The sequence below is a fragment of the Lynx canadensis genome, chromosome A2, assembly GCF_007474595.2.
Source record: "Lynx canadensis isolate LIC74 chromosome A2, mLynCan4.pri.v2, whole genome shotgun sequence".
NCBI lineage: Eukaryota > Metazoa > Chordata > Mammalia > Carnivora > Felidae > Lynx > Lynx canadensis.
The window spans coordinates 10,938,055-10,953,191 of NC_044304.2; the positions used below are offsets into that span (position 1 = coordinate 10,938,055).

At 42.8% G+C, this 15,137-nt stretch overlaps 1 protein-coding gene across 1 annotated transcript; it reads left to right on the top strand.

Moving 5' to 3' along the window:
• The first annotated feature begins 10,558 nt into the window (after nucleotides 1–10,558).
• LOC115505121 (olfactory receptor-like protein OLF4) lies at nucleotides 10,559–11,609 on the top strand. The gene has a single exon (XM_032591408.1). It carries the CDS (start codon nucleotides 10,559–10,561, stop codon nucleotides 11,573–11,575), a length of 1,017 nt encoding a protein of 338 aa, XP_032447299.1. The 3' UTR covers nucleotides 11,576–11,609.
• Nucleotides 11,610–15,137: the final 3,528 nt, after the last annotated feature.

Sequence of the window (15,137 nt, forward strand, 5' to 3'; positions counted from 1 at the left end):
CCCCAGTACTCAAAAATAACAACAAAAAAAACAGACAAAAAGTCCAGTAACGGAATGTGGGCACCGAACGGGAAAAGTGGGGTCACTCACAGTTGTTACCTAGATTACCAGGGCTTTCTAATGGGGGAATTTGTGGGAGGGGGGGCCTGCATGTTTGTAGAGTAACTGAATCATAAGCCTGGCAATGTGTTAATATGAATGGTGATCTTTGAAATGGATGCCTCAGAAATCAAAAGCCTAATGTCAGGTAATTACTGTACAAACAGGCTTCTGTGTCTCCTAACTGGACTCGTTGTTGTTGTTGTTGTTGTTGTTGTTGTTTTTCTGTTATTCAGCCCGGCGTCCAGAGGCCTATCATAGCCACTGGCAAAACTGATGAGCAAATATGTACCTCCCCTGGAGTCAACATGGAAAGACAAATTGGAATAAACAGATTGATCTAATATGTTCTTGGTGTCAGAGGAGACCATAAACCCGAGGAAGCAAAACACCCATTGTGTTCCTATGCAAAATATTTCTTTTTCATGCGCTGCCTCTATTTATTGAAGCATGGAGGCTTTTGTCCGCAGCTGAGGTGGTTTGTTCACTGAGGTAAGGGGTTGCTTAGTGTCTTCTGTTTTATCTCCGGATTCGCTTTCCGTTTCTTCTGAAAGCTTTGAAACGATGCCTACTAACATGAGTCTTCCTACCGTCGCATGAAATAGGTTCCTTTTCCCAGTATTTGTCACAAATGATGGCAAATGAACAGTATCAGCCCCACCCATTTTGTGCCTCCGTCCCGCTCGGAAATCGTTCCCACCTGCACGACCAGAGGATGCTTCACACGAGACTGGATGTCCTGCTGGCATGAGGCTCAGGGTCCCCAGTTGTTCTGCACAAATGTGCATGTCCTTCAAACTCTCCCAGTTACCCAGAAGGGAGCCCACTTGTTCGTAACGTCTTGGGAAATAAACTTGAATCACAGAACGATCATGAGTGCTCTCCTCAACGGCAGATCATTTGCCACAAATAAAAATCAGCACATCTTCTAAGTGCCTAAGGTCCGTTCACTTGGGTTATTGTGTCAGTCAGCTACTGCTGTATAACAGGGGGTCCTTGTCAAATGAGATATCGTAATACCTTTAAAATCAAATGGAATCATGTGCGGGGGAGCGTTTCTGATCTCTGCTGGGCTCCTCGTGGGTCTGGGGTCAGGTGTGAATCTCTACATTGTGTTTCTCAGGCTCATGCGTGGTGTTGGGCTTGGCTGTAGTGCTCTTCTGTCTTCAACCAATTTATGGTCAGATACGGTTCCCATATGGAGGTTAATCTTCTTCTATTACAGAAACGAGTTTCTTTCTCATGTGGTTTACTTAAATTTAATTCCATTGTTTGTACATCCATACTAATGATTTCCTCCCCATTAGAAGTGGTATCTCCTAATCCTCTTAAGTGAGAATCCACTACCTGTGCTCTGGATCCTACCCTTACCCATGCACCATCAGATTTTTTTCCACCGAATTAAATCGTCGGAGTGTAATTACACACTATAACCTGCATATGTAAAGTGTATACTTTGGTGAATTAAAGGAGCCACATGCAAATGAACAGTAGATATTTCAAGTTTCTTGTTGTGTATAATTTAAGACTGTCACATAACCTTGAAGTGCTTTACTGGGTAATTTCTTTTTTTTTAATTTATTTATTTTGAGAGAGAGTGAAAGAGAGAAGGAGAGGGAGAGAGAAAGTGCAGGGGAGGGGCAGAGAATCTCAAGCAGGTTCCATGCTGTCAGCCCCGACGTGGGACTTGATCCCAAGATGTTAGGTACTTTCTAAAATTGAAGCATCCTGAGCCGCAGTCTCCTTATTTCTGAAGGCAGAATGGCATACTGAACCGTGTGGAGGTCGTGAGGGTGAATAACATGTGTGGAACTTCCTTTGTAACTCAGAGAAATCATTTGAGGGTGAAAGGTTTGTCATGTGTGTGTGTGTTTATATCCAATTTTCTTTCAAATAAGCACACTCACCACACATGTACACACACAGATGACTTGTGATTTCATCTTTTATGTTGAAAGGAGATGTGAGAGACCGTTGGAGAGGATAGCACTGAACAGATGAATGGTTGAATTAACATGAAATAAAAGGATGTAGAAATACAGACACAAAATCTTAAATTACAAAGGGTGACCTTAATGTTGATCATGGGTTCATTCCTTTTCCGGACCTGTAGCCTCAAAGGCCTTGTAGTCAGACGACACTCACATTTCTACCCCGAGGAAATCACTGTACCAGCTGATGGGGCAGAATATATCGAAATCAATTTCATTTTTTTTGTACTTACTGTGGGTTCCTCACATGTCAAATAACCTTTTCCCGGGGAAGATGATGACTGGATTCAGAGTCTTAAACTCAGTTTCCTCAAATAATTGTATGGACTATGTCAGTATGAGAGTTCTACCACTGCTGTAAAATATCTCCACACTAGCTGCTTAAAACATACACACCCTTACAGTTCTGGAGTCAGAGCTCGGAAGGAAGCTCATCGGGCTAATAGCAAGAAGTCTGCAGGGTTGACTTCCTACTGGAGGCTCAGGGGAGAATCTGTTTCCTTTCCATTTGCAGTCTCTGTCGCCGGTCACCTGCATTCTCTGGTCATGGCTCTCCCTCCACCTTCAGAGCCGACAGGGTAGCAGTTTCAAAGTCTCTCTGACACCAACTCTTTTGACTCCCTCCTCAACATTTGGAGGACTGTCGTGACTACCTTAGTGCCACCTGGACAATCACAGCTAATCGTTGTATCTGAATGGCAGCTGATTGGCAGCCCTGTTCAATCGCCTACCTTGATTCCCTGAGCTCTAGAAAATACCATGTTCGTAAGCACTGATTAGGATGTGGACCTGCTTGGGAGGCTCCTCCTCTGTCTTCTAAAAAGTCTTTTTCAAAAGTGTATTGTTTTCAGGTGATTTGACTAGTTTATACATTATGCTCTGTCACCATGAGAGCAGCTACTGTCTGTCCCCGGGCTGCACCATTACAATAAATTGACCGCATTCCTTATGCTGGGCCTTTTATTCCCATGGCTTATTCGTCCCATAACTGGAAGCCCGCACCTCCCACTGTTGTAACCTTGTGTGTCAACTGTACTAAAACTATTACAAAATAATAGATACATGAAAAAAACAAAACCTGGGTGTATTATTTTGTGCCACACTAGTGCCTGCCTATAAAAGAAACAAACACAGAATTGACACAGCCTCCAGAAGGAGGGATACACTATTTCCTCCAAATTACATGCAACGATGATTTTTTGTATAGGAGATCTCTAAAACTACCTACATCTGTCTCTAACACAGGATCACACCCTTGCTAACCAAAGAGTGGTACACGGACTGGACCTTGCACATAAATGACAAGTGAGAGCTTGTCAAAAACGCAGAAGCTCTGGGCCACCCGGGGACTATCACTCAGATGCTGCATTTGCAGCAGGATCCGTGTGGATTCATAAACATTTGTAGACCATGTGAGGTTGGAGAAGGGCTGGTCTGGAATAGGTTTTCTCACTTGTTGCACCAGACCTTTGGGACAGCTTAAGTCTATTTTTGGAGGCTGCTTCTTGTGGACGAGGTGTTTAGCAGCATCCCTTCAGACGTCACCAGACATCCCCGGGGGAAAATTCATTTCTGGTGGAGAACCACTGCCCCCAAGCTTGAGAACCAGAAGCATCCCGACAGAATCCCACTCAAGGCCCACATCCTCGAGCACTGACTTCGGGCAGATCACTAGATGCCGCCGAGCACATTCCCGCCTGGAGAATGGAGTTTAGAAATGGAGTTTCTCAGGGACGACATGTTCACAGAACATTGAATTAAACATTCCCTGTAAATGCTTGATACAGGTGATAGCATGTGCAAAGACCTAAGTATACCTCTTATAATCAACAAGGCCTTTATAAGTGGGACTAAGTGACAGTTTTTAGCTTGAGATAAAGTAAGAAAGTCCTAATAGTAACGGCAAATGTATCTTGAACCCAATGTGCATAGTGCCCAAGGTTTATTATCAGAAGAACCGAGTTCTCCACCTCATTTAAGAGAAGAGTAAACACGTCTGGAGATAGCTGGGTCCCCACCGCAAGTCAATGCTTTGAAGATAAAGAGACCTAGTCCAGGCAGGATCCCTCAGACTCAGACCTGGAGGAAACCGTAACTGGGAGCTGAGATAAGGTGCTGGGAGATTTACTCACCAGGAGGGAGGCAAGCTGAAGGAAAAGGAGTAAAAAAAAAAACAAAAACAAAAACAAGCCCATCCAACTGGATTCCCTACTTTTTTTTTAATGTTTAGTTTTGAGAGACAGACACTGAGAGTGGGGAAGGAGCAGAGAGAGAGGGAGACACAGAATCTGAAGCAGGCTCCAGACTCCAAGCTGCCAGCACAGACCCAACGCAGGGCTCGAACTCACAAACCACAAGACCATGACCTGAGCTAAAGTCTGACGCCCAACCGACTGAGCCACCCTGGTGTCCCTGAGGATTCACTACTTCTAAACTGGTCTCTTGGGAACATGGTTCATTAGAGAAATTTCCTATGTGTGCAAAAGTGTTCCGCTTGGGAACTGTGCTGGAGTAAGAAGAGGGAACATATACCTAATGAGCAGACAACAGGGAGCTGTAAATACCTCCTGGGCTCCTGTCTGTCAGCCCGTGCAACCTTGCACAGGAAGGGGCATGCTTTTCTGTTTGTTCTGAATCCTAGTTCTGGCTGAGGACTGATGCTTCACTGCCTCCTGCTGTCTCGGGTGAGGGCAGAGCTTTAGTCCCTATCATCTGCTATCCAGGGAGGCATTCAGGCTTCCACAAGGAGACCTTCCCGTCAGACATCCCAGCCAGGTGAGTCCAACAGCGCAGTGGACCGTGGGTGAGAGGGTCAGAGAGAATGGAAGCCAAGATCATTAACTGTCACCACTTGAGAGCCAATCCAACGTAGCCCAGAGCAAGTGGTCACTGTGTTTGTTTGCTTAATTAAGTAATTCATGTATTTATTCACTGGCTGTGTCAGTTTCAGAGGGAGTGCCATTCACACTCTTGAAGAGCTTTCTTATTCTTTTTCATTCAATTGCTATTATGGGCATGCTAGAAAAACTATGTTGAGATTGTTAAATTCAATGTGTGGTTCTAATCAGGTGTAATTTTGTCCCCCGGGGGACATTGATCAATGTCTGGAGACACTTTGTCTGTCACGCTGGAGAGGGGTGCACAGAGGTCAGGGATGCTCTGAACATCTTACAGGGCACAGGACGCTCCCCACCACAGGGCAGGCTCTGGGCAGGATGGGTGCAGAGACTGGGAAGCTCCTGGTGACAGAATGTCAGTATCTGTAATACAGCTGCTTTCAGGTTCTGCCTTCAACCTTGTAACACTTACTCTTAGGCCAACAAATTCAGAATAACCCTTTGGCTCCTTTTTGAAAGTTTCAACCACAAACAACGTAACAGCCCTGTAAGTTTTTTTCCAGGCTGCTGGGTGAAGGAGACAGTTCTTGTTATTTTCCTTAAACTATCCCTCAGTTTCAGCCAAGGTCATATGTTTGATGACCGTCTGATTGGTTTTATTATTATTATATGCCCATAGGTTATTCTCTCTCTCTCTCTCTCTCTCTCTCTGTCTCTCTCTCTCTCTCTCTCTCCCTTTTCAACGTTTATTTATTTTTGGGACAGAGAGAGACAGAGCATGAACGGGGGAGGGGCAGAGAGAGAGGGAGACACAGAATCCGAAACAGGCTCCAGGCTCTGAGCCATCAGCCCAGAGCCTGACGTGGGGCTCGAACTCACGGACCGCGAGATCGTGACCTGGCTGAAGTCGGACGCCCAACCGACTGCGCCACCCAGGCGCCCCTCTCTCTCTCTTTTTAAAACATTACCGCATTTCAAATGATTTCCTGAGATCATTGTTTCTCAATTGATTTTTGCAACATATTTTGATCATAAAAATTTTTAATTTTATTTAAGTAAATCTATCTTCTTACTTCTGAGATTATGGCTTTATTTAGTGGTTTTGCTCACCTGTGAATGTTATATGTAGTTTCCTTGATGTTCTGCTATATTATATGGTTACACTTACACTGAGGTCATAATCCCTCTGAATTTTTGTGAAGTGTCTGAGGAGGGGGCCAGTTGCATATTCTTCCAGATAGATATCCATTGCTGCCAGCACTGGTTTAGATATTCATTTATTCTAGCTGTTATATAGCAATTCAACCTTTTCCAACTAAACCGAAATAAAACCTTGCCATATGGTCAATGTCCTTATGCATTGAGACCTAATTTCTGACTCATTTAACAAATAAAAACTAAGCATTCTAGGAACATTATATATATTTTTTCATGTGTAGGCCATTGACAATTTAATTATGAATCCATGTTGATATCCTTAATAATTTCTTTTCTATAGCCAATTTCAGTTAGTTTTTATGTTTCACATACTTTTGCTGTGGACAGTTGTTTTCAAACTACTCATTTTAACGTGGTTGCATCATCCCTTTATTTTTTTCATTCTATAATTTTTCATATCCTTGGGTTTTTCATATTAACCACATAGTGACATACATTTGTGACAAAAACAAAAGTGAACAAAGAAGGTGAAATCCCTTCGCTAGCGTATGTTTCTGTGTAGCACCAAGGACAGAGAACAATAATATAAATATACGGATGGCATCATGCGGTCAAGCATAATCATATGAAACAAGTTATTTGGTACAAAACTGGACTGTCATGGTGTCGGGAGCATTTACAGAGCATGGTCTGGGGAAGCCTCTGTCCACTGGCTGACATATAGAATGAGGATTCCAGGTGCCCCTTGGGTTTGTGAAAAAGAGACCAATACCCAGAGTCCAAGAGTATCGACAAGAGGACATCACATAGGGATGGGAGATGAGCGCCTGGGTGGCTCAGTGGGTTAAGAGATCTCTTCTTGATTTTGGCTCAGCTCAGATCTCACTGTTCGTGAGATCCAGCCCCTTGTTGGGCTCTGTGCTGACAGCATGGTGCCTGCTTGGGACTCTCTCTGTCCCTCCCCTGCTTGTGTGCTTGCTCTCTCTCCCTCTCTCCCTCCCCTGCTTGTGCTCCCTCTCTCTCTCTGAAAGAAAAAAAACATTAAAAAGAGAAAGGGATAACAGGGCTGCCCTCACCTGCTGTCAGCCCCCATGAAAACAAATTGCCCAAGTAATGATGCAAGAGGCACGTGAAAGCGAAGTCTTCCGTGATTGACCTTGTAACTGCGCAACTTGCATCCAATCACGTGCACTTCCTTTTGTGAAGTGTTGGCTTATCCCCTTGCTCATTTTTTCCCTTGGCCCCGCCATATGTAAGGTGTTTGACATTAGGAAGATATCAGCACTTTCGTCTTTGGGGGCAGTTAAATGTGTTCTCACATAGTTTTTGCTGGGCATCGGGGGAGGTGGTCGGGTGCAAAGCTTCCAGAAGCGAGGGAGGTTACTGTTTGTCACAATCCCTCGGGGACCCCCTGAGCTTACTGCATCCTTGTTCTGTTGTCCTAGACTCTGGGTCTTGTCTAGCAAGAGAGGGGACACAGGATTGTAATGCAAGAGAGGCAAATGTCCAGGAGGAGACAAGAGACCCGAGTAAGGGTCCTTGCTCTGTTTTCATTAGGATCAGGAGGCTTACAGGTGTGATGGGTGGGCACAGAGACAATGGAACCGTCAACATTAACTCATGGGCGTGGGGGAAGCTGGGGTTTGAAGACGTGTGGTGTTAGGGGTTTGGGTCAATGCAAAACAAATCCTGGTGCCAGGCAGATGGTTGTTTACAACAGACATGAGGTGCCACCTCTGTTTACCTAAACTGGCCTAGGGCGCAAGCCAGACAGAGCAGGCTACCTTAGGGTCTACAAGGCACCTTTCTTTTGCTAATTAGCTCCCCTTGGGGCAACTTCCCCTTGCTGAGGTCTACAGCCCTGTTTATCCATTTACCTAATTTTAGTCCTTCCTTCCTGGGAAAGCAGCTTTCTGCTATTGTATTCAGTTGGGGGGTGTTTCTGCCCTGAATACCTAAACTTTTTACCTCATTTTGGATGCTTCTATCCTGAGATTTCCTGTTCCGATACTTTTGTCCTATACTGGGACCTTTGCCCTGTTTACCTAATGTTGGATGCCTTCATCCTGTGGCTTCTCTTTCTTTATGCCTTGTTAACTCATCGGTGCAAGCTCAGGGAACTCCTAAGCTTATTCTCCACGCTCTGCCTCATCCATTTCATTCACCATCCCTCTGTCTTTCCACTTATTAAACATAAGTTTGTGAAATACACAACAGGAGATGGCTATCCCAACATGGAGCTTCAACCTCATTTGCCCATGGGAGGCTTAGGAATTAACACTTCCAGGAACCACTTCTACATTTTTCAGGGGAAAGATCGCTGATCTGGTCTATTTGGGTTGTATCCATTCCCAGCGTAACCTGGATGGCGGGGGATGTAAAGACAGGGATTACACAACCCAGAAGACCACGGTGTCCTGTGTGTGTGTGACTTGTAGAGGGTGAGCAGTCCTCACAGCAGGGGCCAGGACTCCCAATCTCAAGGTGACACAATACAGGGGCCAGAACTCAGTCAAGAGCAGGCACCAAGATGGGGATCTGTGTCAATTCATGGGATGGCTTTGCAGCATGCTGAATACAGAGGGAGAGGTAGTGTGGACAAGAACGGCCCTGTGCCTTAAGGTCACAGTAGTAGCAGAGAGGTCACTTCCTTCATCACATGTCTGACAGCATCTGTCATCAGTGTCCCTCAGGCTCATTCCCCTTGTAGCGCCGGCTTCCCTTTTTGATTTGAACACTTGAAACAAGTACATTCCTCAGGGCCTTTGCACTGGCCATTCCCTCTGCTGGGCACATTTCCCCCATACTCCCACATCTACCTCTCTGTCTTATCAAGGTCTGTGTTCCAATATCACCTTGTTGCACAATTTGCCCAAATACCTGTAATAGGTCAACTTATAAGATATCAGAAAGCTTATTGTATATAAGTTTGGCTTAAACTCACCTTTCATGAATAATTGAGATAAAAGCTTATGTAGCTCCCTATTAGGGTTATAGGAAATTACTAACTGCCCTATCTCGCTTCCATAACTTCGCCTGCTTGCTAAATGGATAACTTAGGTTGCAAAACGCTCCCCTATCCCTTCTACCAAGATCTGGCCTAGGCAAGACCAACATGTAAAAAGTCACGAACTCACTGCCCCACGGTATCTTAGGGCAAACATAGCTAGCCTCCTGTAGCCCGGGAGTAAACTATGACCTATGTAAGCTTAGAAGGACCCCAGAGTATGAGATGCTGAACCAGTGTTTGTTTTGGGCTTTCCTAGAAGTGCTGTTCCTGTTCCCTAGATATTAGTTCTGCTTAAAACCACATTTGCTGAGTTACTGAGAAATAAAACTTCCTCTTAACTGCTTGTTTGAGCTTTTGTAAACCTGCTTGGCATAATCACCCTTCCCCATTCTCAGGCACCGCATCCTGTTCGAACTAGATAGACGATTAATATTGTAAACAATGTGACTCAGCATTCAACTAGCTAGGTCAACAAGTTATATTTTGAAATTCTTCAGGACTGTGTGATTGGTGCCCGTCTTATATTTTAAAAACCTACAACATTGTGTGATTGGTGCCCGCCCTTTCAAACTGCCACCCTTGTGCAACCTGATTGGTCGATACAGCCCTTATAAGACATCCCCAAAGTTTGTTCGGGGCCAGACTTTCGGGACCTGTTGTATTTCCCTGTCTGGCCCAGCCGTAATAAACGTGTTTTGATCCTGTTTTTCCTGTCTGGAGTTCATAAGCGATTGCAACTTACAACAAGGTGTCTAACTTTGGTCATTTTAAACCCCCTTAGGACAAAAAACTTTAAATTGATAGGTTACCACCAAAACTAACGTCTGTGTGTCACAATATAATTGGCTACCATGAGATGTTGTAAATTGTAATTGGTTAACTAAATAATGACGTATTATGACTTGCTAAAATCCATATAAGCTCACTGCTACCTTTGTTCAGGGCCATTCTCTGCACTTTTCTCCTTAAGATCAGGAGATCAGGTTTGGCCCAGCCGTGAATAAAATCTTGACTTGCTTCTATTCAGCGTCTGGTGGGTTTTTTCGACAGCACCCTGTTTTAATACCCACAAAAATAGAATGCCCTATTTGCTTTGTTTTATGCCTGTTTTTCTTTTCTTCCTAATACTCCTCACCATCTAAAAAGTTTTACAATTCTCTTATTCGCTTATATTTTTTCTCTATCATTGTAGGACTTTTTTTCTTTAACACCTTATGCTCATTCCTTAGATAGTGACTGACACATGGTCAGCACTCAATGTATATTCCTGAAATTCTTGAAGAACTTCTTAGTAAAACTGTGAAATGTATGATCCCTTAGGAAAGAAGCTGATTGAAAAAAACACACAGAACATATCAGATATGTCCGAGTGCATTCCTGAAGGGGACCGTATCCACATACAACATATTAAAATGAATTTCTGGGCTCCAAACTATAAAAGTAGTATTTCAATTCTTTGAGTAATGAAGGTTTGTGTGAAATGTACTCATGTTATTTCCTTCTTTCCAAGAAGCCACCTCCACCACATGGAACTGAGCAACAAAACACAAATTTCAGAATTTTTTCTTCTGGGATTTTCAGATGAACCAGAACTACAGCCCCTCATATTTGGGCTTTTCCTCTCCATGTACCTGATCACTGTGTTTGGAAACCTGCTCATCATCTTGGCCATCAGCACAGACCCCAACCTCCACACGCCCATGTACTTCTTCCTGGCCAACCTGTCCTTTGTAGACATTTGCTTCACCTCCACCACCATCCCAAAGATGCTGGTGAACATCCGGACCCAGAGCAAAGTCATAACCTATGAGGACTGCATCGCACAGATGAACTTCTTCATAATCTTTTCAGTGTTGGATGACTTTCTCCTGAGTGTGATGGCCTATGACCGGTTTGTGGCCATCTGTCACCCCCTGCACTACACAATCATCATGAACCCCCAGCTCTGTGGACTCCTGGTTCTGGTGTCCTGGATCATGAGTGTTCTGTATTCCTTGTTACAAACCTTAATGGTGTTGCGGCTGTCCTTCTGTACAGAGGTGGAAATCCCCCACTTTTTCTGTGAACTCAATCAGATGATCCAACTTGCCTGTTCTGACACCTTTATTAATGACATGATGTTGTATTTTGCAACTGTGCTGCTGGGTGGTGCTCCCCTGGCTGGGGTCCTTTACTCTTATTCTAAGATAGTTTCCTCCATACGTAGGATCTCATCAGCTCTGGGCAAGTATAAGGCATTTTCCGCCTGTGCATCTCACCTCTCGGTTGTCTCTCTATTTTATTGTACTGGGCTGGGAGTGTACCTCAGCTCTGCTGCTACCCAGAGCTCACTCTCAAGTGCCACAGCCTCGGTGATGTACACGGTGGTCACGCCCATGCTGAACCCCTTCATCTACAGCCTGAGGAACAGAGACATAAAGGGCGCTCTGAGGAGATTCTCTGCTATGGCAGCTATAAAAGGGCTAATTGTCTTGGGCTGAAGAATTTCCCATGACTGCTGGCTTAAGAGGTTTAGACTCAGAAGTTGTGATTTTTTAAGCAAATTCTGTACATAGAATGGGCTTCCTTATTTCCTGGAAGTTTTATTTTTTTTAACTACTAAGTACAATTTAGTCAGTCATTTATTAAATTTTTCCCTCTCTCTGATATCCAACAATTTTCCCTTCATTTTCTTTATTTCTAAATTGATTCCCAACCTGTGATATGGAAAAATTAGGAATTCCCATTTATCTCATTGAATTGCTTGGGTTTCTTAAGAATAATTTCTTCCCAAATGACAAAAATCACCCCTTTCAAGATGTCTTTAGTTTTACTAAGAGAATAGACATTTGTTACCATTCTGATGGAAAAATTCAATTTGGTAAGTAGGCCATTTGTTCCTATCCTATCCTATCTTATCCTATCCCATTCTATTCTATTCTATTCTATTCTATTCTATTCTATTCTAAATCTGAGACCACAGTTTTTCACTTTGTGTTTGCCATTCCTTTGTGTATCTCTACCTGCTCTTCCTGATGAACATACTAGTGTGTTTCATAACAGGCCATTGGTTTTATTTTCCTAATTAGGATCCTGTTCTCTTCTGGTTGTATGGCTTCATGGCTGTATGTCACCATTGCTTACATAGTCGCTGGCAAACTGATTATCAAATGCTTGTCTACCAGTGGAGGCTACACGGAAAGGGAAATTCAAATGAATAGAATGACTTACTATGCTTTGTACCCCAATGTTTATAGCAGCACTTTCAACAATGACCAATGATGGAAAGAGCCTAAATGTCCATCAACTGATGAATGGATAAAGCAATTATGGTTTATATACACAATGGAATACTACGTGGCAATGAGAAAGAATGAAATCTGGCTTTTTGTGGCAACGTGGATGGAAGTGGAGAGTGTTATGCTAAGTGAAATAAGTCATACAGAGAAAGACAGATACCTTATGTTTTCACTCTTATGTGGATCCTGAGAAACTTAACAGAAGACCATGGGGGAGGGAAAGAAAAAAAAAAAAGGTTAGAGAGGGAGGGAGGCAAACCATCAGAGACTCTTAAAAAGTGAGAATAAACTGAGGGTTGACAGGGGGTGGGAGGGAGTAGAGGGTGGGTGATGGGTGTTGGGGGAGGGTGTTGGGAGGGGGTGTTGGGATGAGCACTGGGTGTTGTATGGAAACCAATTTGACAATAAATTTCATATTAAAAAAAAAGAATGACTTACTATGGCCTTCAAGTCAAAGGTGACCTCGATTATGATAAAGCAAATTTTAAATTGTCCTTTGTATTAGTACGCACTACATTTCTTTGTACATCTCCCAGTCAAGTATGGAATACCAGTGGCAATGTTTAAGGGCATTTATTTGCTGGGGTGAATGATGGGTTAACCTGTTACAAGCAAAACACTTATAAATGAAAACTACAAAATATTGCTGAAAGAAATTAAAGAAGACATAAATAAATGGGATGACATCCTGTGTTCCTGCTTTGAAATTTTAAGTTTTAAATTTAATTTTAGGATGGGCTTAAAAATTTTTCCCCAACCCCCCCCCCATTTGTTATTTCCATAATGACATTCAATCTGTAGATTTTTTCGGTAGTGTTGCCATCTTAACAACTTTAATTCTAATTTAAATTTCTTCTAACACAGAAGCACAACTTTGCTCTCAGACTGTGCCCCACAGACCAAGACCTGTAGCATCAACACCATGAGGGAGCTTGTTAGAGAAGCAGAGTTGCTGGGGCCCCTGGAGCCCTGATAAATCAGAATTTGCATTTTAACTACAGTCCCTGGTGAATTGTGTACACGGTGAAGTTGGAGAAGCCTTAGTGTGGAGCAGGTTTTCTCACCTTCTCACCATTGACTCTTGAAACTAGAAAATTCTTTTTGTTGGGTGCTGTCCTGTGGATGAAGGTATTCAGCAGAATCCCTTCAGACATGGACAAATATCCACAGAGCAACGACTTTGGTCGAGAACCACTTCCCAGAGTTTCAGAACAGGAAGCATCCTGACATAATTCCAATTAAGACTACATCCCTACTTGGTTTATGCCTTTGAACAGAACAAGAAAATCCTGTGAGCCCCATTTTTACAATATGGAGCTCATGAAAGTACTACTTCATAGATTGTACTTTTGTAAAAATTAAATCATAGAATTCCTTTAGTGTGCTCAGCTAGTCTATGCTGCATAAAATATAAATATGTCTCTTATCATTAATAAACACTCATCATGAAGGAATACATGACAGTTCTTACGATCTAAATAACTTGTGATCTAAATATGAAATTCCTAATTGTTTTGGCTAAACTATCACAAAGCCAAAGAGTATAGTATTTTTCCTTTTAAAAAATGTATTTATTTAAGTTCAGTTTGTTAACACACAGTGCAGTATTAGTTTCAAGAAGAGAACACATTGATTCATCACTTACATACAACTCTCATTGCTCCCCACAAGTGCCCTCCTTAATGCCCATCACCCATTCAGCCCATCCTGCCCGAAACACCTCTCTAGCAACCCTCAGTTTGTTCTCTTTATTTATCTCTTACAGTTTGCCTCTCTGTCCTTTTTTATCTTATTTTTCCTTCCCCTGCCCTATGTTCATGTTTTGTTCATCTTAAATTCCACATATAAGTGAAATCATATGATATCTGTCTTTTCTGACGTATTTCACTTAGCATAATACACTCTAGTCCATCCATATTGTGCAACTGGCAAGATTTCATTCCTTTTGATTGCTGAATAATATTCCACTGTGTGTGTGTGTGTGTGTGTGTGCGCGCGCGCGCGCACTGTACGTATACATAAATCTTTATCCGTTCATCAGCTGATGGATATTTGGGTTCTTTCTAAAATTTGGCTATTGTTGATAGTGCTGCTATAAACATTGGGGTACATGTGCCCTCTGAATCAGCATTTTTGTATCCTTTGGATAAATACTTAGTTGCGCAATTTCTGGATCAGAGGGTATCTCTATTTTTAATGTTTTGAGCGATCTCCATGCCGTTTTCCAGAGTGGCTGCACCAGGTTGCATTTGCATCAGCAGTGCAACGCGTTGTGATTTTGATTTCTGTTTTCCTGATGATGAGTGATGCTGAGCATCTTTTCATGTGCCTGTTAGTCATTGGGATGTCTTCTTTGGAAAAGTATCTGCTCATGTCTTTTGTCCTCTCCTTCACTGGATTATTTGTTTATTGGATGTTGAGTTTGTTAAGTTTTCTGTAGATTTTGGATACTAACCCTTTATCCAATATGTCATTTGCAAATAAATATCTTCTCTATTCTATCAGTTGCCATTTAGTTTTCCTGATTGTTTCCCTCACTGTGCAAAAGCTTTTTATCTTGATGAGGTCCCAATAGTTCATTTTTGCTTTTGTTACCCTTCCCTCTCCAGAAAAGGGTCTAGTAAGAAGTTGCTGCCGCCAAGGTCAAAGAGGTTGCTATCTGTTTTCTCCTCTGGGATTTTGATGGTTTTCTGTCTTACATTTAGGTCTGCCATCCATTTTGAGGGTGTGTGTGTGTGTGTGTGTGTGTGGTTAAGAACATGGT

What these genes read in the sequence shown, in the direction of transcription:
- LOC115505121 (XM_032591408.1), top strand. Translation starts at nt 10,559, where the DNA reads ATGAAGGTTTGTGTGAAATGTACTCATGTTATTTCCTTCTTTCCAAGA.